At 40.7% G+C, this 25398-nt stretch overlaps 1 protein-coding gene across 2 annotated transcripts in view; it reads left to right on the top strand.

Moving 5' to 3' along the window:
• Window positions 1-21204, top strand: part of TDRD7 (tudor domain containing 7) — a 102579-nt gene extending 81375 nt beyond the window's left edge. For both annotated transcript variants that reach the window (XM_025281760.3, XM_025281762.3), the window contains 6 exons: window positions 185-271; window positions 8562-8696; window positions 11058-11168; window positions 13308-13810; window positions 18499-18659; window positions 20721-21204. In XM_025281760.3, coding sequence (XP_025137545.3) covers window positions 185-271; window positions 8562-8696; window positions 11058-11168; window positions 13308-13810; window positions 18499-18659; window positions 20721-20941 — 1218 coding nt within the window. In that variant the 3' untranslated portion in view covers window positions 20942-21204. The remainder of the gene's footprint in view (window positions 1-184; window positions 272-8561; window positions 8697-11057; window positions 11169-13307; window positions 13811-18498; window positions 18660-20720) is intronic.
• Window positions 21205-25398: the final 4194 nt, after the last annotated feature.

Here is a 25398-nt window from a genome sequence, read left to right on the forward strand (position 1 = left end):
CCACCAACAAGCACAGGAGGAAAAAGGCCGGAGCCCTACAAGCCAGTACACCTGCTGTGTCCGCTGCAGTGCAGGCCTCACTGGAAGTCTGACCGTGGACAGGGAGGCAGTCGACCTGCACCACAGCAGTGGTGTGGCAACGTTGCTGTGAGTAATAAGTGTGTCATGTGTTTGTGTTTTGCAGCACATGACTTCTGAGTACTTCGTTTCATTACCCTTCTGTGGGAAAGTCTGCCTCTTCCACTGCAAAGGAAAATGGCTACGAGTAGAGGTAAAATTAGTCACTTGACTGTTTTTTGAATTTAAGATGAACTATTTCAGATGTACAAACAAGATTTTTTTGTTGTTGTTTAAAAAAAAATCACCAGTTTAAGAAATGAAACATAACTATTACAGTTGACCCTGCCTATCGGCAGCCCTTGTTTTTACTTCCTCCCCTGGGCATACCAGCTGAATGTGGTATTTCTCATTCCTCTTCACTGCTTTATACTTTTACTATATTTGTGTCTATACAAACACACTTTTACTATCTGTGTATTTCAAAATAGAAATAATCAAAATACAGAAATGAATAGTATGTATAATGTTGTTCAGTTGCCCAGTCATATCGGACTCCTTGTAAACCCATGGACTGCAGCATGCCAGCCTCCCTATCCCTCACTATCTCCCAAGTTTGCCCAAGTTCATGTCCATTGCATCAGTGATGCCATCCAGCCATCTCATCCTCTGACGCCCTCATACTTACAGTAATACTTACAGTAAAAACATAAATACTTAAAGTAATACTTATAGTAAAAACGTGAATAAAGTATAACTGAATGAATGTTTTAAAAATTTATATAAATCGTAAAATGTATTTTATGAAAAACAAAAGAAATGCAAAAAAGCAAAATGGCTGTCTGAGGAGGCCTTACAAATAGCTGTGAAAGAAGAGAAGTGAAAAGCAAAGGAGAAAAGGAAGACAGACCCATTTGAATGCAGAGTTCCAAAGAATAGCAAGGAGGAATAAGAAAGCCTTCCTCGGTGATCAATGCAAAGAAATAGAGGAAAACAATAGAATGGGAAAGACTAGAGATCTCTTCAAGAAAATCAGATATACCAAGGAAACATTTCATGCGAAGATGGGCTTGATAAAAAACAGAAATGGTATGGACCTAACAGAAGCAGAGGATATTAAGAGGTGACAAGAATACACAGAAGAAGTGTACAAAAAAGACCTTCATGACCCAGATAATCACAATGGTGTGATCACTCACCTAGAGCCAGACATCCTGGAATGTGAAGTCAAGTGGGCCTTAGGAAGCATCACTATGAATAAAGCTAGTGGAGGTGATGGAATTCCAGCTGAGCTATTTCAAATCCTGGAAGATGATGCTGTGAAAGTGCTCCACTCAATATGCCAGCAATTATGGAAAACGCAGCAGTGGCCACAGGATTGGAAAAGGTCAGTTTTCATTCCAGTCTCAAAGAAAGGCAATGCCAAAGAATGCTCAAACTACCGCACAATTGCACTCATCTCACACGCTAGTAAAGTAATGCTCAAAATTCTCCAAGCCAGGCTTCAGCAATACGTGAACTGTGAACTTCTGGATGTTCAAGCTGGTTTTAGAAAAGGCAGAGGAACCAGAGATCAAATTGCCAACATCTGCTGGATCATGGAAAAAGCAAGAGAGTTCCAGAAAAACATCTATTTCTGCTTTATTGACTATGCCAAAGCCTTTGACTGTGTGGATCACAATAAACTGGAAAATTCTTCAAGAGATGGGCATACCAGACCACCTGACCTGCCTCTTGAGAAACCTGTATGCAGGTCAGGAAGCAACAGTTAGAACTGGACACGAAACTACAGACTGGTTCCAAATAGGAAAAGGACTATGTCAAGGCTATATATTGTCACCCTGCTTATTTAACTTATATGCAGAGTACATCATGAGAAAAGCTGGGCTGGAAGAAGCACAAGCTGGAATCAAGATTGCCAGGAGAAATATCAATCACCTCAGATATGCAGATGACACCACCCTTATTGGCAGAAAGTGAAGAAGAACTAAAGAGCCTCTTGATGAAAGTGAAAGAGGAGAGTGAAAAAATTGGCTTAAAGCTCAACATTCAGAAAATGAAGATCATGGCATCCAGGTCCCATCACTTCATGGCAAATAGATGGGGAAACAGTGGAAACAGTGACACACTTGATTTTTGGGGGCTCCAGAATCACTGCAGATGGTGACTGCAGCCACGAAATTAAAAGACGCTTACTCTTTGGAAGGAAAGTTATGACCAACCTAGATAGCATATTGAAAAGCAGACATTACTTTGCTAACAAAGGTCCATCTAGTCAAGGCTGTGGTTTTTCCAGTAGTCATGTATGGATGTGAGAGTTGGACTGTGAAGAAAGCTGAGCGCCGAAGAATTGATGCTTTTGAACTGTGGTGTTGGAGAAGACTCTTGAGAGTCCCTTGGACTGCAAGGAGATCCAACCAGTCTGTCCTAAAGGAGATCAGTCCTAGGTGTTCATTGGAAGGAACTGATGTTGAAGCTGAAACTCCCAATACTTTGGCCACCTGATACGAAGAGCTGACTCATTGGAAAAGCCCCTGATGCTTGCAAAGATTAAGGGCAGGAGGAGAAAGGGATGACAGAGGATGAGATAGTTGGATGGCATCATCGGCTTGATGGACATGGGTTTGAGTGAACTCCGGGAGGTGGTGATGGACGGGGAGGCCTGGCGTGCTGCAGTTCATGGGGTTGCAAAGAGTCGGACACAACTGAGTGACTGAACTGAACTGAACCTAGGTCCAAAGACCTCTACTTATAGGGAGTGCCTGAACCCATCTGCCATAATCATATGCATATTGTGTGTGTGTATGTGTATGTGTGTATGATGTATTTTGGAGGGAAAGTATTCATAATTTTCATAAGATTCTGAAAGAAGCCAACCCTAAGAAGGTAAGAATCATTGCTTTATCGAGTTTTAATACAACATAGCAGCATTTTGATAACTTAATTGTACTGATTTTCCCTTTTAGTAAATCTTAATCATGACCACTTCAATAAAAGCATCAGTTTTGAAATAATTATTGTCATTAATGTGAATGTGTCTTAGAAAGTTGAGATCTGGGTATATGACTAAAAGTTATGTGCTTAGCTATAAACTTCAAAGCATGACTTGTTAAAAAGAACACAACATTATTTAAATTTTAAAGCTCTGTGCTGTCTAGTGTATAATATATAAATGCATAAATGCTTAATTTTTAAGCTTTTATTTTGAAATAATTTCAGACTTTTAAAAAGTTGCAAAAATATTTCAAAGAGTTCCCATATACCTTTTCCTTTTACCCACCATCACCAATTGATAACATCTTGTATAACCATTATCAAAACCAGGAAATTAACACTGGTACAATATTATTAACTAATCTGCAGAACATACTGATGTTCCCAGATTGTCCTCCAAATGTCCTTTTTCTGGTCCTCTAAGTTGTATTTAGTTGTCCTATCTTAGTTTCCTCTAACCTGACAGTTGCTCAGTCCTTGTTGTTTGTGGCCTTTTGAAGAATAGCAGTATTTTGTAGAGTATCTCTCAACTTTAGTTTCTCTGTGTCAGTTAGAACTGGACATGGAACAACAGACTGGTTCCAAATAGGAAAAGGAGTACGTCAAGGCTGTATACTGTCACCCTGCTTATTTAACTTATATGCAGAGTACATCATGAGAAACGCTGGGCTGGAAGAAGCACAAGCTGGAATCAAGATTGCCGGGAGAAATATCAGTAACCTCAGATATGCAGATGACATCACCCTTATGGCAGAAAGTTGAAGAGGAACTAAAAAGCCTCTTGATGAAAGTGAAAGAGGAGAGTGAAAAAGTTGGCTTAAAGCTCAACATTCAGAAAACTAAGATCATGGCATCCGATCCCATCACTTCATGGCAAATAGATGGGGAAACAGTGGAAATAGTGTCAGATTTTATTTTGGGGGGCTCCAAAATCACTGCAGATAATAATTGCATGCATGAAATTAAAAGATGCTTACTCCTTGGAAGGAAAGTTATGACCAACCTAGATAGCATATTAAAAAGCAGAGACACTACTTTGCCAACAAAGGTCCGTCTAGTCAAGGCTGTGGTTTTTCCAGTGGTCATGTATGGATGTGAGAGTTGGACTGTGAAGAAAGCTGAGCGCCGAAGAATTGATGCTTTTGAACTGTGGTGTTGGAGAAGACTCTTGAGAGTCCCTTGGACTGCAAGGAGATCCAACCAGTCCATTTTAAAGGAGATCAGTCCTGGGTGTTCATTGGAAGGACCGAGGCTAAAGCTGAAACTCCAATACTTTGGCCACCTCATGCGAAGAGTTGACTCATTGGAAAAGACTCTGATGCTGGGAGAGATTGGGGGCAGGAGGAGAAGGGGACGACAGAGGATGAGATGGCTGAATGGGATCACCGACTCAATGGACATGAGTTTGAGTAAACTCCGGGAGTTGGTGATGGACAGGGAGGCCTAGCGTGCTGCGATTCATGGGGTCTCAAAGAGTCGGACACGACTGAGCAACTGAACTGAACTGAACTGATAATCAAGTTATATACCTTTTTGGCAAATACTTTCTCATTGCATGCTCAAATACTTTAGATAAATATCTAGTATTATTTTTATTGCTATCAAATTGTGATTATCTACCTTTAGGGTAGCACAGGTATTCATTCTCTTAATGATGCATAGAAAGTTAGGGAAAGAAAGATGATTAATGAAAAGCAGATCCTGTGTTTAAGTGATGTATTTGCTCTTGACATTTTAACTTGTTTAATTTTAGCACATACATATTCTGAACTTATTCCATACATCCAGCCAACTTTATTCAATGCAGAGGCCATTGCTCTCCATTTCCCTGTAGAAGTGATCAGCCTTCACTCTGCACCATCTTCCAGTCAATCTTCAGTACTGACACTTGACTTCTGCCCACACTCTATCAGAGAGCATGTTCTTGTAAAAGCATCTTTATTATGCAGTCAAATTAGTATCTTCAGGTCTTGTCTTTCCAAACCTCTTTGCATCAAATAGTAGTGAAACTTGAAATTCTCTTCTCACTAAAGTACCATATTATCAAATGCTAATCTTCCTTGTGATAGTCTAATGATTCTTTCTCTTATTTTTCACCCAAAACCTCCCTCCATCCCCACTTCTGAAATGTCAGTGTCAGTGTCCCCAAGTCCTGTCTTGGCTATCAGTCTTCTTGGCCTCTTTATCCTTCTGGGTAATCCTGTCTCATAGTTTCAGGTACCATTTCAGCCCTAATGACTTCCAAATTAATTTTCCAGCCCCTGGTGAACTGTAGATTTAAGCAAAAAGCCAGCCTAATTGTTCATTTCACAAACTTTAAGTTCTGTGTGTCTGAAACCAAAATACTTTCTCCCCATCCTTACCTTTCTCCCATGTCTCTGTTTTAGTGACACCTCCCTTTGTGCAGCCATTCAGGCTGTTTCTTAAGAGTTATCTTTGAATCCTACATCTTCCTCAGCCCTGCAATGTAACTTATCACCAAATGCTGCTGATTTTACATCTTTGTCAATTCTTGCCCAGATCACTGCAGTACCACACCAACTGTTTCCTCTGCCTTCACCGTTGTCTTCCTCAAGTCAAGCTCTGTACCGCTAAGAGTGAGCAACCCAAAATGCAAATAGTAACACATCCAGCTTATGATGAGATTTACTGTTTCCACAGCACTACTTGTTTGGTAAACTGATCTCATTTAATGTTTGCAAAACCCTATTATCCCTGTTTGTACTGATGAGGAAAGTAACTCAGCTAGTAAGTAGGATAATTGACATGTAACTGTCTGAGCCACCAGGGAAGCCCAAAACAAAATCTATCAGATCCCAAAGCCCTGATTAGCAATTTTATGAAGTTGACCACCTCATTCTTCTACTTAAGGCTTGACATTGGCTTCTTATCTACAGGGTAAAGTCTCAGTTCTTAAAGACATGTCTGGCTCTGCTGACCTTCCCTTTGCCTGTCTCCCAGCCTCACCTCTTGCCTTGGCTGGCCTCTCACATGATGCTCTAATGTAACCACAATGCTTGTAGTCACCACATGTGAGAAATATGTGTGTGCCTTTGCCCATCCTCTCCCCTCTATTTGAAATGTCGACATTAGCCTCTAACTAGACTCCTACCAATCAATCTGGTTTACTCCCATTCATCATTTAAGGTCCAGCTCTGAAAGGACATAAATTTGTGAAATTTACAAAACTTCGGTTTGTGAAAAAGGAAATACACGTGACTAATAAATATGATTATTTCTTTAAGTGACAAAAATTTACACAACTTAAATCATCCAAAGTGATTTGTTAGATAAGTCACAATGGATAGACTTAGGTAAAATTACATAGAAAACAAATGACATGAAATATTTTTATGAGACATTGTGTGGAAAGCAGTGAACTATGAAATAGTATCTGCAAACATGTTGTAATTTTTGTGAATCATAGATAAAAGACTAGACAGATAACTGTAACCTATAGTAGATGAAGAGTGATTTTGATATCATTCTTTTTAAGTATCTAAATGTTCTGTAGTGTAGGCATTTTACTGAAATAAGAAAAGTAAATTTTGGGGAAAAAAGTACCAATTCTAGGCTTTCCTTCCTCCTGAAAGCTAGCTCTAACACCTACCTCCTGCTGGGTCAGTTAACCACACTGTGTGTTCTCATAATACCCCACGCATATCTTCATTATCACCCTTACTACAGTATAGTATGGCATGTATTTGTCTCCTCTCTCACAGCACTAGGAGCTCTTTGAGAAGGGGTGGTATATCTCTGTAGCCCAGTTATGCCTGGATATGGCAAGCATCCATACCAATCAATGTATATATTCGGTATGTGTGCATGAATAAATGAATAGATTTTAAAATATTGTTCCATGGGACTGTTTGTGTTTATCATGTCTTAAGAGGTTTAGAAATTTATGCTATTAATCAGGCATTACCTGGGGCAGTAGAAAAAGGCTTCACTTTTGGTGAATATGACTTCAAGCTGAGAGTGACCCATTTCTTGACAGTCATCGTATTGAAAGCACCACCACCACGCTTAGGTATCGGTTAGTGCAGTTGTAGATGTGAAATCTTAGTCCAGATAACCACCCCAGTGGGGTTGTATTTGGCCAATGTAAATATTTAACGGGCTTTTCTGATGGTGAAGAGAAAGCCTTTCAGCAGGTAAAGAATCCACCTGCAATGCAAGAGACACAGCAGACACAGATTCAATCCCTGGTTCAGGAAGATCCCCTGGAGGTGGGCATGACAACCTACTCCAGTATTCTTGTCTAGAGAATCCCATGGACTGAGGAGCCTGGCAGGCTCCAGTCCCAAGAATCATAAAGAGTTGGACAGCTGAGCAACTAAGCACAAACACACACAAATATTTAACAATGGCAAATACCACAGTGGTATTTTAGGGGCATATTAGGGAAAACTGGACTTCTCTGGTGGCTCAGACAGTAAAGTGTCTGCCTACAATACGGGAGACCTGGGTTCAATCCCTGGATCCGGAAGATCTCCTGGAGAAGGAAATGGCAACCCCACTCCAGTATTCTTGCCTGGAAAATCCCATGGATGGACAAGCCTGGTAGGCTACAGTCCATGGGGTCACAAAGAATCGGACACCACTGAGCGACTTCACTTTAGGGGAAACTGGGCATTTAAAGATACATCCAGAATCTTATATTGTAATGTTGCCATTTGACCACAGGTAGGTAATTATTCAGTATTCTTGGGCTTCCCTGGTGTCTCAGATGGTAAAGAATCCGCCTGCAATGAGGGAGACCTGGGTTTGATCCCTGAGTTAGGAAGATCCCCTGGAGGAGGGCATGGCAACCCACTCTAGTATTCTTGGGCTTCCCTGGTAGCTCAGCTGGTAAAGAACCCATCTGCAATGCAGGAGACCTCGGTTCAATTCCTGGGTGGGGAAGATCCCCTGAAGAAAGGATAGGCTACCCACTGCAGTATTCTGGGACTTCCCTAGTGGCTAGATGGTAAAGAATCCACCTGCAATGTGGGAGACCTGACTTTCTTAGTTCCAATTTTTAGTTAGGCCAAATGATACAAATTATCATTGCGCTTTCTGACTAGGCAACAAAATAGCAAAATATGTTTTAAATATATATAGTATTTACTTACTACAAGTGAAATTCTGTCTCTGAATTCTATTAATTTCCTGATTACTGAGACACAATAGTTTTTCTCTCCCTCATGTGCTAATATTTTGGAGAACTGCATCTTACACTCAACAACATATAATGATATACCAAATTGTTTTATAATCAGTAGTGTCCTAGAGTTGCAAACATAGTAATTATTACTTTATTTATGAATTAACAGCAAGATGTCAATTCTACTGTAAAAGAATATCTATTTGGGAAACAAGTACATTTTAAAATAAGAGAAAATTTAACCAGCATATAGTCTTTGTTGTTTTTTATAATGCATTTTAGAGTTGTATGGAATGAAATTGAACAGAACTATTTTGGCCTGTTGGATATGCTAATAAATCAGCCAACACTTGTTTCTTCACAGATCACAAATGTGCACAGCAGCCGGGCCCTTGACGTTCAGTTCCTGGACGCTGGCACTGTGACGTCTGTGAAAGTGTCCGAGCTCAGGGAAATCCCCCCACGATTTCTCCAAGAAATGATCTCAGTGCCACCTCAGGTACTGTATGTCCAGCCTGGGAGACTAACTGGAGGGGATTTGAACGCATTCATAATCACATTGTGAGATGCTCTCTCAGGTTTTGATAATGATTGAGCTTACAGCAAAACTGGAAATGATCCAAATGTGGAGTGGCTGACTGGGTTTCAGATGTAAAATTTTGCTTAAACAGGAAGGGCAGTCAGACTTAGAGAATGTTGTTTGATAAATGTTTTTTCAAGCATGTTGAGTCATCAGGCTATATTGTCCAGTTAGAGATTCTATTTTAATAATTAGATGACTGCGCTGGCTTCTACACAGTTTCAGGATATTATATGTCGATATTTACTTCCAGAGTTCTCAATTAAGTAACCTGTCTTGGATATGTTTATATTTAATCTTTTCCGCATAGATATCGGGGGCTTGCCTGATAGCTCAGTTGATAAAGAATCCACCTGCACTGCAGGAGACCCTGGTTCGATTCCTGGGTTGGGAAGATCCACTGGAGAAGGGATAGGCTACTCACTCCAGTATTCTTGGGCTTCCCTTGTGGCTCTGCTGGGAAAGAATCCGCCTGCAATGCAGGAGACCTGGGTTTTATCACTGGGTTGGGAAGATTCCCTGGAGAAGTATTCTGGCCTGGAGAATTCCATGGACTGTATAGTCCACAGGGTCACAAAGAGTCGGACATTACTGAGCAACCTTCACTTCACTTCCATAGGTTTCAGTGAAAAGATTAACCGTAGTCTATCATTCCTCTCTTGATAGAAATCCAGATGATAAGAAGTTTGAACACCTCTGGCCTTGTACCCCTTGTTAGAACACCCATCCAGGGCCAGCCTTACCTAGAAATGGTTCCCGGCACTGGAGGGGAAGGGGGATCTGTCCTACTGCTTCTGAGTGTCTGAAGGTTATGCATAGTGTACCTTCTTGGTAAAAGCCACTATAATTTGTTCTATTAACCTTACTGGATTTGTTATTTGATAATTGTGAAGTTGGGAGAACCCTTATAACCAGCTAGGCCAAGCCTCTGGCTAACAGCATCTCCCTAAGAGGTTGAGAGTAGCAAACAGATGGCCTTTGGCCAAGGCTGACCCATGAATATTGGATCTTAACTGTTGGCTCGTATAGTGTTTTAAAATGTGAATTAGTCGTTTGCTTCTATCTTCTGAAACTAGAAAATGTGACTCTACTGAGCACTCCCTTTTATAGGACAGCACTCTAAGGGAGCTTGGGAATGCCATTCTCTGTAGGGGAGGGTGTGAGCTCTCCAGTGCCCAGGGCCCAGCCAGCCTGCCTCACTCCCCCATGCCCACCAGGTAGCATCTGCTCTCAGTGACCTTCTCACGCAGAAAGGAACCTCATCCAAGGGGCACAGTGGGAGACTGGGGGCCCTCAAGGGTGAAGAGAGGTGTGACAGTGAGGGTGGGGCTCAGAGAGGAAAGGAGGAATGTAAGAATCCTGGAAGTATTCTTCACAAAATTGCCTCCATCAATTCAAAGGCTCCCATGAGACTGGAGGGAGTCCCTGGGGTTATCTTTTCCTCCCTGAGGTAGACATTTTCCAGAAGCTTGTGCAGTGATGGTGGGAGGTAGAAAGCATCAGGGAAAATGAGGCTTTTAGGTATCGATGGGTTTCAGTTTTTCTTAGCCTTCTTAATTCTCGTAACAACCTCCTTCAAAAGTGAAAGTGGCTCAGTCGTGTCTGACTCTTTGTGACCCTATGGGTCCGTGGAATTCTCCAGGCCAGAATACTGGAGTGGGTAGCTTTTCCCTTCTCCAGGGGAATCGTCCCAACCCAGGGATAGAACCTAGGTCTCCCACATTGCAGGTGGATTCTTTACCAGCTGAGCCACAAGGGAAGCCCTCTTTCAAAAAAGTGAGCACAAGTGCCTGGGGTACTCTAGAAATGCTTCATTCAGCAGGAAATCTCCACAAAGAGTTCTACAGTGAGTCAGGTTTCCTCCAAATGACACTTCATTTTTTTTTTTTTAAGTTGGACTTAGAGGGAAGACTTCAATATAAGTCCTAATCTTGTCTTCATGACTTTGTGACCTTACTTACACAGGTTAGTATGTCTGAGTCTGTTTCACCATCTGTAAAATCAGATGGCAGCACTAGCCTGCCAGTATTGTAGTATTGTATTGTAGGGTGAGAAGTCCGTACCATGCCTTTATAACCCTGGCTCATAGGAATAAAGATCACGGTAGTAATATAAATAGGAACACGGACGCTCCAGCCCGAGAGCTGTGATTGTCACTATTAGCTGTTGCTTGCTTTCTATCTTGGAAACATTTGACTTGTATGAAAATAATATTGACGTAACTCTTAAGTACCTATTTTAAGATGGTGTACCCTCTTTTCCATTGTGTTTTATTTTCAGGCTATCAAGTGCTGTTTAGCAGATCTTCCACAATCTATTGGCATGTGGACCCCTGATGCTGTGCTTTGGCTAAGAGATTCTGTTTTGAATTGCTCAGACTGTAGCATTAAGGTTAGTTATCGTAATGGTCTTGATAAACGGGAGCTTGTCAGCCAAAAGGACTCATTTGGTTTTTGTGAAAGAATTTTATCTTTCTGTAAACTGATGCTTTCACATCTGACACACTTTTGTAGTTAGGAGATTGATTACATGTGTAGCTATGAGACATTTCATGGTTTAATTTTTATTTAAGAATTTATCCTGTATCTGCAGTATTATGTTTAAATCTTTTATATAATTTTTTGATTATTAATAAAGTAGCAGATAGTTTTCAGCTCTTAATTTGCTCCATTATAAGGAATTAAGTACCCAACAAAGGACCACATATCTCTCTCTCTTTTTTTTTCTTTGAGATATATTTATTTGTGTTTATATTTTTGGCCGTGTTGGGGCTCCGTGCTGCACGAGCTTTCTGCAGTTGAGGAGAGCAGGGCTCTGGTGCTGGCTCAGTAGTTGGGGCACGTGAGCTTAGTTGCTCCACAGCATGTGGGATCTCCCAGACCAGGCATCGAACTGATGTCCCTTGCATTACAAGGTGGGTTCTTAATCGGACCACCAGGGAAGCCCTGGACCATATATTTCTTGATAAATGTTTCTAAAGGCATTTAAGTAAGTCCTGTATGTCTTTTTTTTTCCTAAAGTAAAATGAATTATAAACAAATTTTGCTTATAATCTTGGTTTTTTGTCTCTTTTCCTAAAACTTACATAAACTACTTTCTTTCTTTCACTAATGTGTTTCTTTTTCACACTCTTCAATCTGTATATCAAAAACACTGCTCATATTTCCAAGAATAGAAATGTAACATTAAAAAAAAGAAATGTAAGATAGTATTTCTCTATTTTAACTAATGTGAATAGTGTTATAATTTTATATAAGCACGTAACAGTTAACAGTGAAATGTCCTTGAGAAATCTCTTCATGAAGATCTCTCAGTTATTCTAGCCCACACTGATTTTCCTGTCTTCATTCTCCCCTAGGGCTTATCATGTACAGTCACACAGTTATGTACCATTTTGTATTCTTCAGTTGCCACACAAATATTGTTTTCTCAGCTAAATTTTCAGCTCCTAAAGCCAGGGTATTGGTCAATAAAAACATTTTTAGAGGTTGATGGTTGAAATAGTGTTTCTGTACCACTAATATCAAAATGAATTAACAGTCAGTACTTCATTAACCCTCAAAAGGATGAATTTAAATTGACTCCTCTTGCTACGAGGAAAACTTTTAAAGTAAATGACTTTAGAAGGATTGCCATGATGGTGTTTCCTTGTCTTCACGTCTGTGTTCCTGCCTTTCATTTCTTAGCCCAGTTTGATAAAAGATAGAAGTATCTCATTTTTGTTGTTCCTAAGATAAACCAGAGGAGCTGGTGAGAAGAATTAACAGACACCCAGCCCTTGGGGGCACACAGCAGCCTAGTCCCAGGTACCAGCATGTGGGGTTTCTGTACAGACTCTTCCACTGCCAACAGAAGAATGTAGACAGGTCGTCGGAGGTCTCCTGGGCAAAAGGTGCAAAATGGTGACTAATTTTGGCCTATTCAATGGAGCTTTCTTCCTCTTTTTCTCCCAAGGCCCCTCTCCTCTTATGTAACTAGGGAAGAGGAAGAGGGGTGAGAACAGATATTAGGACCAAATAAGGAATTTGGACCCAGGGTCCCAAAAGATATGGTGAAAGGCAAAGCTTTTTCCTTGCCCTTCCTGTCTGAGGTGCACCAGCACTAAGCAGAATGCTTATAGGATGCTTTGCTATTTTTATTGTTTTTATTGTTGAAGTTGGATGATGAGCACATGGGGATTCATCATGATATTCTTTCTACTTGGAGTGTTTTAACGTATCACTAATTTTAAAAAATTAGTCATGGTAATCAGACTCAAACCTTTAGCAAGTCATAGATATTTTCAGTTCTTAGAGGTTACTAAATTTTCCATTTCTACAAGGTGCTACTGGTTTCTAGACTGCTTGGACCTACAAGCTTATTCTTTGCTCCAGCTGTGATAGACAACTCATCTGACCTTAAATAAACTTATTTTTAGCAAGTTGGGTTTTTTGCAGAATACTGTTTTTAATATTTAAGGTTAACATAATGACCTCTAGGAATCCAGCATGAACTTAGATTTCTTAAATTGGTGTTTTGTGTTTTCCAAAGGTTACAAAAGTGGATGAAACCAGAGGTATCGCACATATTTATTTATTCACCCCCAAGAACTTCCCTGATCCTCACCGCAGTATCAATCGCCAGATTACAAACGCAGACTTATGGAAACATCAGAAGGATGTGTTTCTGAGTGCCATATCCAGTGGAGCCAGCTCCCCCAACACCAAAAGTGCGAACACCCCCATTTTGGGCAACACTGGAGAGACTTTCAGAAAGAGCCTCGCAGATGTCCTCAAGAAGTCTGTGGTCAACCACCCCAGCTCTTTCTTTACAAAGGAACTGCCACCTCCTGTCCACTTATCCAAGCCAGGGGAACACATGGATGTGTACGTGCCTGTGGCCTGTCACCCTGGCTACTTTGTCATCCAGCCATGGCAAGAGATACACAAGCTGGAAGTTCTGATGGAAGAGATGATTCTGTATTACAGTGTGTCTGAGGAGCGCCATGTGGCAGTGGAGAAAGACCAAGTGTATGCTGCCAAAGTGGAAAATAAGTAGGTCCTTAGAGCCTTTTATTCTCCTCCTAAGAAAAATCTGTAGAATAATACCAAGAGTCCTTAATCCCTGCAGGGGGACTTGTGTTAGTCTCCCATTCGTGCCTAACTCTTTGGGATCCCGTGGACTGCAGCCCACCAGGCTCCTCACTCCATGGGATTTTCCAGGCAAGGATACTGGAGTGCCATTTGGAACTACACAAATGGGAATTCTGAATGTGAAACAAGACCAGTAAATTATGTGATTTTCTAATATTTAAATGATGTCGTTTAGCTGAAAATCTAATGACCATATTCCTGTTAAAGCCTAATTACATCAGAAGTGAAGGTTTAAACGTTTTTCCTACTTTCCTGTGAGAAAAAATATTTAGTATTTATATTTATTATTTAGGAAGTAATTTTTTTATGGATGACTTTTAAATTTTAAAAATAAGATATTTAGTGGAGAAACTTTAGAAAATCCAAAAAAGTATAAGAAAACTAGGTCAGCCAACCAACATAACCCCTTTTAAACTACTTACGTATTTCTTCTAGGTTTTTCTCATATACGTATTTCTACAATTTGTAATTTCATACCTACTTTTTCACTTTAATATAATTCTGTGAACCGTTTTTCATGTGATATCATTTCTTCATAAACATTTTTAATGGCTAAATATTCTATCATAAAGAGAAATCACAGTTTACTTACCATTTTCTTTTTTATAGGTTTTTCTTCCTCCCAGACTTTTCACTGTTACAATGTTGAACTGAAATCCTTGTTCAACTCTCTGATTATTTATGGGATAGATTCCTAGAAGAGAAATCACTTGTTTAAAGATTACAGGATTTCTGATATAGGCAGTTGGCTGCTTCCTAGAGAGCTTTTGCCACCTTTATAAGGTACTGCTGCTGCTGCTGCTGCTGCTAAGTCACTTCAGTCGTGTCTGACTCTGTGCGACCCCACAGACAGCAGCCCACTGGGCTCCCCCGTCCCTGGGATTCTCCAGGCAAGAACACTGGAGTGGGTTGCCATTTCCTTCTCCAATGCATGAAAGAGAAAAGGGAAAGTGACACGACTCTTAGCGACCCCATGGACTGCAGCCTACTAGACACCTCCGTCCATGGGATTTTCCAGGCAAGAGTACTAGAGTGGGGTGCCAGTGCCTTCTCCGTTTATAAGGTACAACAATGCATATTTCACTGCTCTTTAGCTGTTGTATTTCCCTGGTGGCTCAGACGGTAAAGGGTCTACCTACAAAGTGGGAGACCCGGGTTCAGTCCCTGGATCAGGAAGACCTCCTGGAGAAGGAAATGGGAACCCATCCCAGTATCCTTGCCTGGAAAATCCCATGGACAGAGGAGCCTGGTAGGCTACAGTCCATGGGGTCGCAAAGAGTCGGACACGACTGAGCGACTTCACTTTCTTTCTTAGCCATTGGACCGTGAGGCTTTGTTTAACACTTTCAGTCTGTTTTCTCATGTTTGCACATTTGGATCCACACAAAGAACTGTCTCTCTCCCTACCCTTCCTGACCCAGCATACACACAGGCACATACCCCTAAACTCAGTTTAAAAGATCAACTAGTTATTTTTTCTAGAAAGTACTTTCATTCATTCTTAGGATAAATACCTTAACCATAGGCATTTATAGAATTTTGTTATTTTTGTGGGAGGAAAAAAAATTTTTAACTCAAAAGTGAAATGTATAATAGTCTCATTCTGAAAAGCATTCAAGTTATATGTCACAGCTTTTCATCTTTAAAAAAATATTTTTACTGTGTCATGTTATTTACAGTCATAAGCATAAATGGGTTTCAATACAGGAACATAGTATAAATTTACCCTTCAGAATTGCCGTTGGATAATTTAATCACAGTTAAAGCCAAATTGATGCTCACTGTTACCTGAGGAGCAGATTAATGGTGACTAGCGGTGGGTAGGTCCCATTGGAGGGAAGGGTCCTGTGAAGAGAACCCAAACACTGGAGACTGTATTCAGGACTTCAGACTCCACCCCGACACCTCCACGGGTCTGACAGCTCTGCTGAGTCAGGACTCTTGGGTTAGATCAGTTAACTTGTCTTAGATAACCAAGGGATGCCTTATCTGTAGGAAGAGATTGTCTAATATTTTTTGAAACTTTACAAACTGAATCCATTTAAAGTGCTTACAGCTTGTATCTTGCTTACAACCCAGGACTGTTTACTAAACTTTGCTCTCAGGTCTGTCAAGTTAAAACTTAGGAATTTCACGTATACTTTTGATTACAGTGGTTTCCACAGTTACCACAATAGAGGAATAACCTGCTGCTAAGTCGCTTCAGTCATGTCCGACTCTGTGCAACCCCATAGATGGCAGCCCACCAGGCTCTGCTGTCCCTGGGATTCTCCAGGCAAGAACACTGGAGTGGGTTGCCATATCCATCTCCAATGCATGAAAGTGAAAAGTAAAAGTGAAGTCGCTCAGTCGTGTCCGACTCTTAGCGACCCAATGGACTAGACAACTTATTAAAAATGCAGGCTCCCCTTCCTCACCCCTGGACTGCTGAGTCAGAATCTCTGACAGTGGAACCCCAGAATCTGTTTTAAGTAAACTCGCCAGGTGATCCACCTGCAGCCTTGTACTAAAATTGGTAATGTAGTCAAAACTGAAGCCTTATTTAAGCTGTTAGTTTTGAAAGTTGAAAGCTAAATAGAAATGCAACATGTAGGGTTTTCTGATGGTCTCTCCTCACTGCTGTGTACCTCTTTTTTACAGACTGAAAGCACAGACCACTGTCAGTCATTTCCCTGGTACGGTTTAAAGACAGTGATATTGGTGGAAGCCAAATGATTTCATCTCCTTTTATACTTACACAAATTAGCAGCCTGCACCAAACTGGCATTTCCACAAATGGAAATTTCTCTTCAGATTAATCTAAGTCTTATTTGCACAGCTTCTCTTCATTTGAATAATACTTATGATAATAGCTACCATTTGCCAAGTGCCTGTTATATGCCAAGTGAATGTGTTAGGTACTTAAAATGTATTATTTCTGCAAGTAAATTAAAACTAAACATTACTCATGAGGTGACTGAGGCACAGAGAGGTTAAATGAAGAGCCCAGAGTGACATGATGGGAAAATGGTCCAGGTGGGACACCAGCTCAGGTCTGTTTGGCCCCCAAAGCTCATGTACTTTTTATGACACCTTTTTGTGTCCCTATTGTCTCTGTGGTTCATGGATTATTGCTTGCTGCACTTTGGGCTGACCTGAAGGCTTCTGGAGTTCGTCCCAGAAACTCAATCACACAGAATGTTTGAAGTCAGTCTCTGTAGCTTTCTTACCGGCGTTCGTGCTACAGCATCCCTGTGTGGGTTCCTGTACCTGTTTTCGCCCAGTGTGCCCTGGCTGGAGAATCGGCTGCTCCAGCCAGCCCCAGCCCAGCGTGCGTTGCAGTGATGAGGCTGCTGTTCCACTGGGCTTGTGGCTGATGATCTTGTTTCAGGGGGTGGCTGGGTCTGCTGCCCAAGGCAGAGCCTGACCCACACCTTTCGGGAGCAGAGACACTTTCATTTTAGGCATTATCGACAGTCATCCTTTTCTTAGTATAATAATACTCTTTAATCATGTGATCAAGATATAGGACTTTATCTTATGGTCCTTCATACCTTAACTTTGAAGTCTAGGTTTTTCTCATTTTGATTGAGATGATGTAGGTCCAGAGGAGGAACGTATATTCATGTGAATTTCTTTCTCACATCTTGAACTTGAGGTCTGAAATCATACTCTTCCTCCTCCCTCCCCCACCCCCACACACACAGTGCTCTCCTATCCTTTATAGGTTCTTTTTTTTAGGTGGTGGATTAAATTTTGTGTTTCATGTTATCTCGGGTTTGTAATTCCTTACTTGGCAAAATTAAGAGATCAGTCAGTGTTCAAAACTTCTTGTCCTCTTTTCCCAGCCTGGCTTCCCAGTCTGACTGTCTCTCTATCCCTCCACACTCCACTTTCCAGCTGCACAGTAGCCACCTCACTGCTCCACCCTGCCCTGCACAGTCTTCTGGTTTTTTTTTTTTTTTTTTTCCTCTTGCATGTCCTGAATCAGCCCTGGCTTACTTTCCTCTTTCTATCTTTCACACATGGCATCACTAAGTTGTGTCCAACTCTTTGCAACCTATGAACTGTAGCCCACCAGACTCGTTTGTGCATGGGATGTTTCAAGCAAGAATACTGGAGTGGGTTGCCATTTCCTCCCCCAGGGGATCTTCCCCATCCGGGGATTGAACCTGCATCTCCAGTGTCTTCTGTACTGGCAGATGGGTTCTCTACCACTGAGCCACCTGGAAAGCCCACCACAAATGGACCTTGTTCCAAACGTGTGGCCATCTCCTGTCTCCCCATCAGAGTGAAGGGATCCATTAGCCTTGTCCTGGTCATCCTCCATGCCACTGTTTCCTCCTGCTTAGAGGTGGTTCTCCTTTATCAGCTCCATGAGGCTTGTAAAAGGGTATTGAGTGAACAAATTCCATCAAATGAGCCACTGGCAAAACAGAGAATAGTAACCTCTGGAAAAAGAAGAAGCAGTCTCCTAAAAACTTCTATAACAATACAGTTTTATATTTTGATGAATGACATTTATATTTTTCTTTTTATAAAAAAAAATGTTGCCCTTAAAGCAAGTGTTGACTTTGTTTTTCTTCTCTTTTAATCCAATGCACATCTAGGTGGCACAGGGTGCTTTTAAAAGGAATCCTGACCAATGGCCTGGTGTCCGTGTACGAGCTGGACTATGGCAAGCACGAATTAGTCAACATGAGAAAAGTGCAGCCCCTGGCGGACATGTTCCGCAAACTGCCGTTCCAAGCAGTCACTGCTCAGTTAGCAGGTAAGTTCTGGGGAGTCTGAACATCATTGTTTTCCAATGTATTGTTGAACATTTGGCTTGTTTATGCTTTTATCGTAGTGTTAAGAAAAAGCCCACAGCTACATATACTAACCAAAGTAAACAAATGGAAACAATGAAACAACCAACAGGAGGAGAACATTGCATGATTAATATTTCATAATTTATTGGGTAAATTATAATGCATTTACAAAATGGACTTTCACAATTATGAAACATTCCTGGCTTGTAGAATATGACCATTTTCATGGCCAACATTTGCATTGCAACTAACAGCACAGAAGTGTGTGATTTTAGCACACTCACACCAGCCCCTTGACTGTCATAAAATCTGAGGAGCTAAACTAATAGGCATAGAGTTGTACTTCTTTGTGATAGTATCTGATGAGATTCGTTTTATCTTCTGTGAAAGCAGTGCAAGTGTCGGTGGCCCCTCCATGTGCCCTCTACCAGTAGTTAACATGGGTGCCTAGCTGAAGCTCTACCCAGACAGCTGGCAGCATTAGCAGAGGGTGTGGAGGTCAAGAGGGCTGAGGGGTGCCGACATCTCCAAGCGTCTGGGCTGTGTGTCCTGCTGTGCTGGGATATGGGGGAGTTATGACCACATATGCCACCCTCATTCTTTGCCCCCCACTCACCCCATATACTTAGTAGTGGCAGAACTAACTTGATCTCAGAAATGAGAGCAATTGTGTATATAAATTCTTATTGACAGCTTTTATTAAAGAGATAGGGATAGATAGATAGAGATGGTCTTATTTGCCAGTTTCTTTGTCTCCTCCTAGACTTCAAAGGAAACTCTCATGGTAGGCAGATGCGAACCAAAACTGGCATCTTATGCATGGCATGGCTACCATTGATCTGCTCTGAACTCAAAGTTCTAAATAATTAATGGTTACATTTTTCATTTTCCCTTTTTAATGTTCAGGTTTTGCTGTCAACACCTGTTGTTAAACATGGCAGTCAAACCTTCCAGTGAAGGTGTCTCTGTGAGTGAGGGGTGCATGGCACCATCATCCCCACCCCCAGCTTCATGGTCGCAGTCTCTGGTGTTCCTTGTGCAGGGGACTTTACAGCCGCTTCTTGTCACTGAATTCGAACCATGCTGGGAGGTTTAGGCTCTGTTACCATCACTAAAGCAGTAGTTTACAGACTGTTCTAGGCTTCCCTCATCAAAAGTTCTTAATAATCCAAGAGTTTAGCCCACTCACTGATAGGTCTTTAAAATTATATATGAAACTCCTCCCATACCTTCATCACTATGGGGCATAATTTATAGTTTATCTAATCTAGCATAAGTGAACTTAATTTTTATTAGCTTAATAGTATTTCTTGAAAAATACATAATTCTTGTCTCAGTTTTGTTTTAAAACCTAATTCAGAATTCTCTAACTTGAGCTCTCGAGTTTAAAAGTTATGAGGATTTATTAATAGATATGCATGAGATTTTAAATTCATCTGGTCCAACCACTTTATTTTGTGAGAAGTAAACTGAGGCCTGAAGGATTACCTGGTTTCACCAAGATCATACCATTTCATAGAGGAAGGACTGGGAATAGTAACTGAATCTCTAGACTTTGATTCCAGTGCTTTTACCATGATGATGTATGTGACTTTAAACACTGGAAGTGTATTGATTCTTCTTCTTCTTCTTTTTTTTTTTTTTTTTTACTCTACCTGGTTCATCAGAAAAAAATATGTGACTAAGAGAAATGTCATTGATATTGATATTTTTCTCATCATCAGTCTGTTATCTACATATACTTTAGGAAAATGGGCAGCCTTTATTATAACTTCATTTTATAACATTCAAATGAAATTTTGTCTGTAATTGAAGGTTTACAGGAGTAACCCCATTCAGAATAGAAAAACTGTAAGCAAGACTATTTTGAGATTGCTTGGCATCTCTGTTTTCAGTTAGGCAAGTCTAACCTGGTATGCTTAAGCTACTTTGCAACTGACTAAATAGTTTTCCATTATAACAGATCAAAGAAAGGCTCGTTCGACCCTTCATTGATCTTTGAATCCTTGTCTTTCTCTTAGGAGTGAAGTGTAACCAGTGGTCTGAGGAGGCTTCGATGGTGTTTCGAAATCATGTGGAGAAGAAACCTCTGGTGGCACTGGTGCAGACAGTTATAGAAAATACTAACCCTTGGGACCGGAAAGTAGCGGTCTATTTAGTGGACACATCGTTGCCAGACACAGATATCTGGATTCATGATTTTATGTCAGAGTATCTGGTAGAGCTTTCAAAGGTCAATTAATCACTGATTCTGAGACCTTGACAACTAATTCAGATTTTTTAGCAATAACAAAAATGTAGTAGGCTTTTAAAAAAAAATTACCTCTGCTACATGGCTTTGACTGCTGTGGGAAGTTGAAAAGAATATGCTTATTTTTTTTTTTTAAGCTTATGTTTGATGAAAGATATTTAACAAGTTTTGTCTTAACAGAGTTGACTTTCAAAGAGAATTGCACTTGAATTACTACTATAATATTAGAATTAAAATGTTTATCAATACAAAAACTGATTATCTTATAATTTCTCAGCTTTATGATCTTAAAGACCCCTTTCCCTTTCCCGTTCATGTTTTCTTCCTTGTTGTGCTCAGTTCTTCTCCAGTTAGCTTGAGAATTTCATGATTTAACCCTGCCCTAGTCTAGTGGTGGGTCCCAAAGCAGGTGGTCACCACACCATGTGAAGTCTCTCCCGAGTCTTCAGCACATCAGCATCACTACTAGTGGTGCTGCTGGGGGAACAGCCCAGGCAAACCAGCACATCCCTCACCCCAGAGCACCCCAAGTCTCGAGTGACTTCTCACTGCCCAGACAGTGTGCACTGAGAACCATCTCCCTGCCCAACCTCACTGTCCACTGCTTCTCCCTGCACCAGTCACACTGAACCTTCATCTGGTTCCCAAACCCCATGCATGTTCATCCAGAACTGCTGATGTTCTAAAGCAAGTCTTCCTCCCCTCAAGACCACTCTTGCTGTCTTCCCTCAGCCTGCAACTCATTTTGTCTCCACCATTCTTGTCTGTCGGTATCCTCCCTGACTTCCCAGGCTTATCTGGTTCCACTCCCCGATTTCCCTCCTACTGCATTGTACTTCCAACTCCGCCTCTCATAGGGCCCAGACCTCACTGAGCTTCCTACCATATCAATAGTTGTCTGCACCAATCACTCCAAATAGATTGTGAGCACCTTGAGGGAGGGAGGGAGGGAAGGAGGTATCTTAGTCATCTGTCCAGTCATATCCTGGTAAATATTTGACAACTGGTTCTGCTGGGTATGTGTGGGGATGGGGGCAGTGAGCCTTGATTTGTAGTATCTGATGACCCCCGTGTTATAAATATTCCTACTGCTGTTGAGTTCCAGGTAACAATGTGAGTTGGGAAAAGATAACACCCAAGTGGCTCTTATGAATTCTAGGATGGTGAGCTCAGTTTGACTGGGAAGCTTAAAATTATGATTTTGAACATATACTAAGTTTAGGCTAGTTGACCTCTGTGTGAAGATATGCTTAAATAATTAGAAATATAGAGTGGATTTCAGGGCCAGAGATAAAAACTCTTAAAGTCATTTGCTTATTTTTATTTGTGAACATCTAGGAAAGGTAAGAACAGAAAGTACCAGATGTTTTAAATTTTTCATGTAAAATGTGTTGAAATTATCTTTCTAGCTTTTTAAAATTTACATTTAGTATTTATAATTAAAGTGATTCAAAATTCAGAAATTATTATCCCAGTGATTTAAATAATCATTTATGATAAAATAAAAACATTCCAATACATAAATATTTAAGTAAAATAAAGCAGTATAAACTTTTTTTTAAATAATGGTTTCTTTCCCTAACAACAACCAAAGAAAAACCCACAAATATCTTCAAATTGTCTACAGATAAGAAAAAGGTGGTTTCTACTACTTCACTAACTTTAGGAATGTTTCTGTTACTTTTTAAAATAAAACAATTAATTGTTGATATAACTGAAAAGTTAACCTAGTGCTGAAACAGTTTGACAGACAAATGAGACTTGTCCCCTACCTCATAGCATATTCAAAAGTCAATTCCAGGTAGACTGAAAGCCTGAGAGTGAAAGGCTACCGTAGGAAGATAACACAGGACACTACCTTTATAATCCAGGGGCAGGAAGGACGCCTTAAACTGGATGCATAGGGTGCTAACAATAAAGGAAAAGACTGAGCCTTGAACATGCTGAGGGGAGGGTGTTTAGTGGTGCCAACCCTCCTGCTGTGGGGAATTACTGTGTGACTTCACAGTTGGACGTCCTCATGTATGTGGTTCCTCCATGTCTGTGGTTCCACATCTTCAGGTTCAACTGTCCAGAGATGGTGCAGTACTACAGTATTTTCTGTTGAAGAAAGTCCATCTGTATATGGGCTTGCACGGTCAAACCTATGTTGTTCAATGGTCAACTGTACTAGACAACATTAAAATGAAGAACATCTGTGCATTGAACACATTATTATGAAGGTGAAAAGGCAAAGCACAGATTGGAGGATATATACATACACACACTCACATGAAAAATAGATTACATATGTTCAGTAAATTATCCAGAAGCAAAATGGGCAATACATCTGAACAAACACTTCACAAAAGAGGAACTCCAGCTGGGCCGTAAACATGAAAGATGCTCAACCCATAGGACACAGGGAAATGCAAATTCAAACCTCAATGAGATAACCACTGCTCAAGTGCCGGAATGGGGGAAATGTTTCTATTTCTGTTAATTCCAAGTGTGTTGAAGATGTGTGCACTTGTGCAGGGAGATGCTGGTAAAGAAAGTTCACAGCTAAACATCTGTAGTATCTAAAACCCAGAAATAACCTACATGTCCATTAATAGTAAAATGGATCTTTTTAAAAACTGGTAACATTCATTCAATGGAAACCTCTGCAGCAATGAGAGTAAACAAACTACAGTCATGTGAACCAACATGGATTAATGTTAAAACACAGAGTTGAGCAAATGAATATAAACTGGGGGGGGAAAGAGGCAAGTAAGGAAGCGATTACCATACGAGTAAAGAAAGTGGGAACTTTAGGAGGGCGTTGTGACCCAGAAGAGCACAGGTTGCCTTTTGCTGGCAGTGTTGCCTGCAACAGGTGTTTGAATGATAAAAATTTTGGACTTTCTTGGTGGTCTGTGGTTAAGAATCCACCTGCCAATGCAGGGGAAATGGGTGTGATCCCTCGTCTGGAAAGATCCCACATGCCACGGGGCAACTAAACCCATGTGCCGCAACTACTGAAGCCTGCCCACTGTAGAGCCTGTGCACCACCACGAGAGAAACCACGCAAGGAGAAGCCCACACACCCCAACTAGAGTTGCCCCTGCTCACTGCAACTAGAGAAAGCCTGCGTGAAGCAACAAAGACCCACTGCAGCCAAGAAAAATAAAAATTTGAACCAGCACACTTACATTGTATGCCCTTTTCTCAAATGTTCAATTCCACCAAAAGGATTTAAAATTTTAAATCTGAAATATTAAAGCATTGCATTGTTTAAAAATATAGGGTACATGCCCCTTGACAAGAGTATTTTCTTACAGCCTTGAGGGTTGTGCAATGTAGGAATACATTTCGTGGAAGCACGAGTTGTCAAAGGTGTTTCTCATTAGTGATCTGTACACCAATATTAAGAAGTTTATATTAACAGGCTCTACCCCACCAGAAACTTTCCTATGATAATCCAAAGATACATTCCATCTACACAAACTCCTTTTTATGAGCCATGTTTAAAATTAAAACACTTTAAGTTTCTGTTTAAGTGGTTTGTTCTGGAAAACACATTTGGCTTTTAAGAAGGTAAGGCTTTTGAACACAAAAGTAAAAACAAACAAATGGGACTACATCACACTAAAAAGCTTTTGCCCAGTAAAGGAAATTCATCAACAAAACAAAAAGGCCACTTACTGAATGGGAGAAAATATTTACAAATGATATATGTAATTATGGGTTGAGGAGGCCTTACAAATAGCTGTGAAAAAAAGCGAAGCGAAAAGCAAAGGGGAAAGGAAAGATATAAGCATCTGAATGCAGAGTTCCAAAGAATAGCAAGGAGAGATAAGAAAGCCTTCCTCAGCAATCAGTGCAAAGAAATAGAGGAAAGCAATAGAATAGGAAAGACTAGAGATCTCTTTAAGAAAATTAGAGATATCAAGGGAACATTTCATGCAAAAATGGGCTCAATAAAGGACAGAAATGTATGGACCTAACAAAAGCAGAAGATATTAAGACGAGGTGGCAAGAATACACAGAAGAACTGTACAAAAAAGATCTTCACGACCCAGATAATCACGATGGTGTGATCACTCACCTAGAGCCAGACATCCTGGAATGTGAAGTCAAGTGAGTCTTAGGAAGCATCACTACGAACAAAGCTAGTGGAGGTGATGGAATTCCAGTTGAGCTATTTCAAATCCTAAAAGATGATGCTGTGAAAGTGCTGCACTCAATATGCCAGCAAATTTGGAAAACACAGCAGTAGCTATAGGACTGGAAAAGGTTAGTTTTCATTCCAATCCCAAAGAAAGGCAATGCCAAAGAATGCTCAAACTACTGCACAGTTGCACTCATCTCACATACTAGTAAAGTAATGCTCAAAATTCTGCAAGCCAGGCTTCAGCAATATGTGAACTGTGAACTTCCAGATGTTCAAGCTGGTTTTAGAAAAGGCAGAGGAACCAGAGATCAAA

This window comes from Bubalus bubalis, chromosome 3, assembly GCF_019923935.1.
Source record: "Bubalus bubalis isolate 160015118507 breed Murrah chromosome 3, NDDB_SH_1, whole genome shotgun sequence".
Lineage (NCBI taxonomy): Eukaryota > Metazoa > Chordata > Mammalia > Artiodactyla > Bovidae > Bubalus > Bubalus bubalis.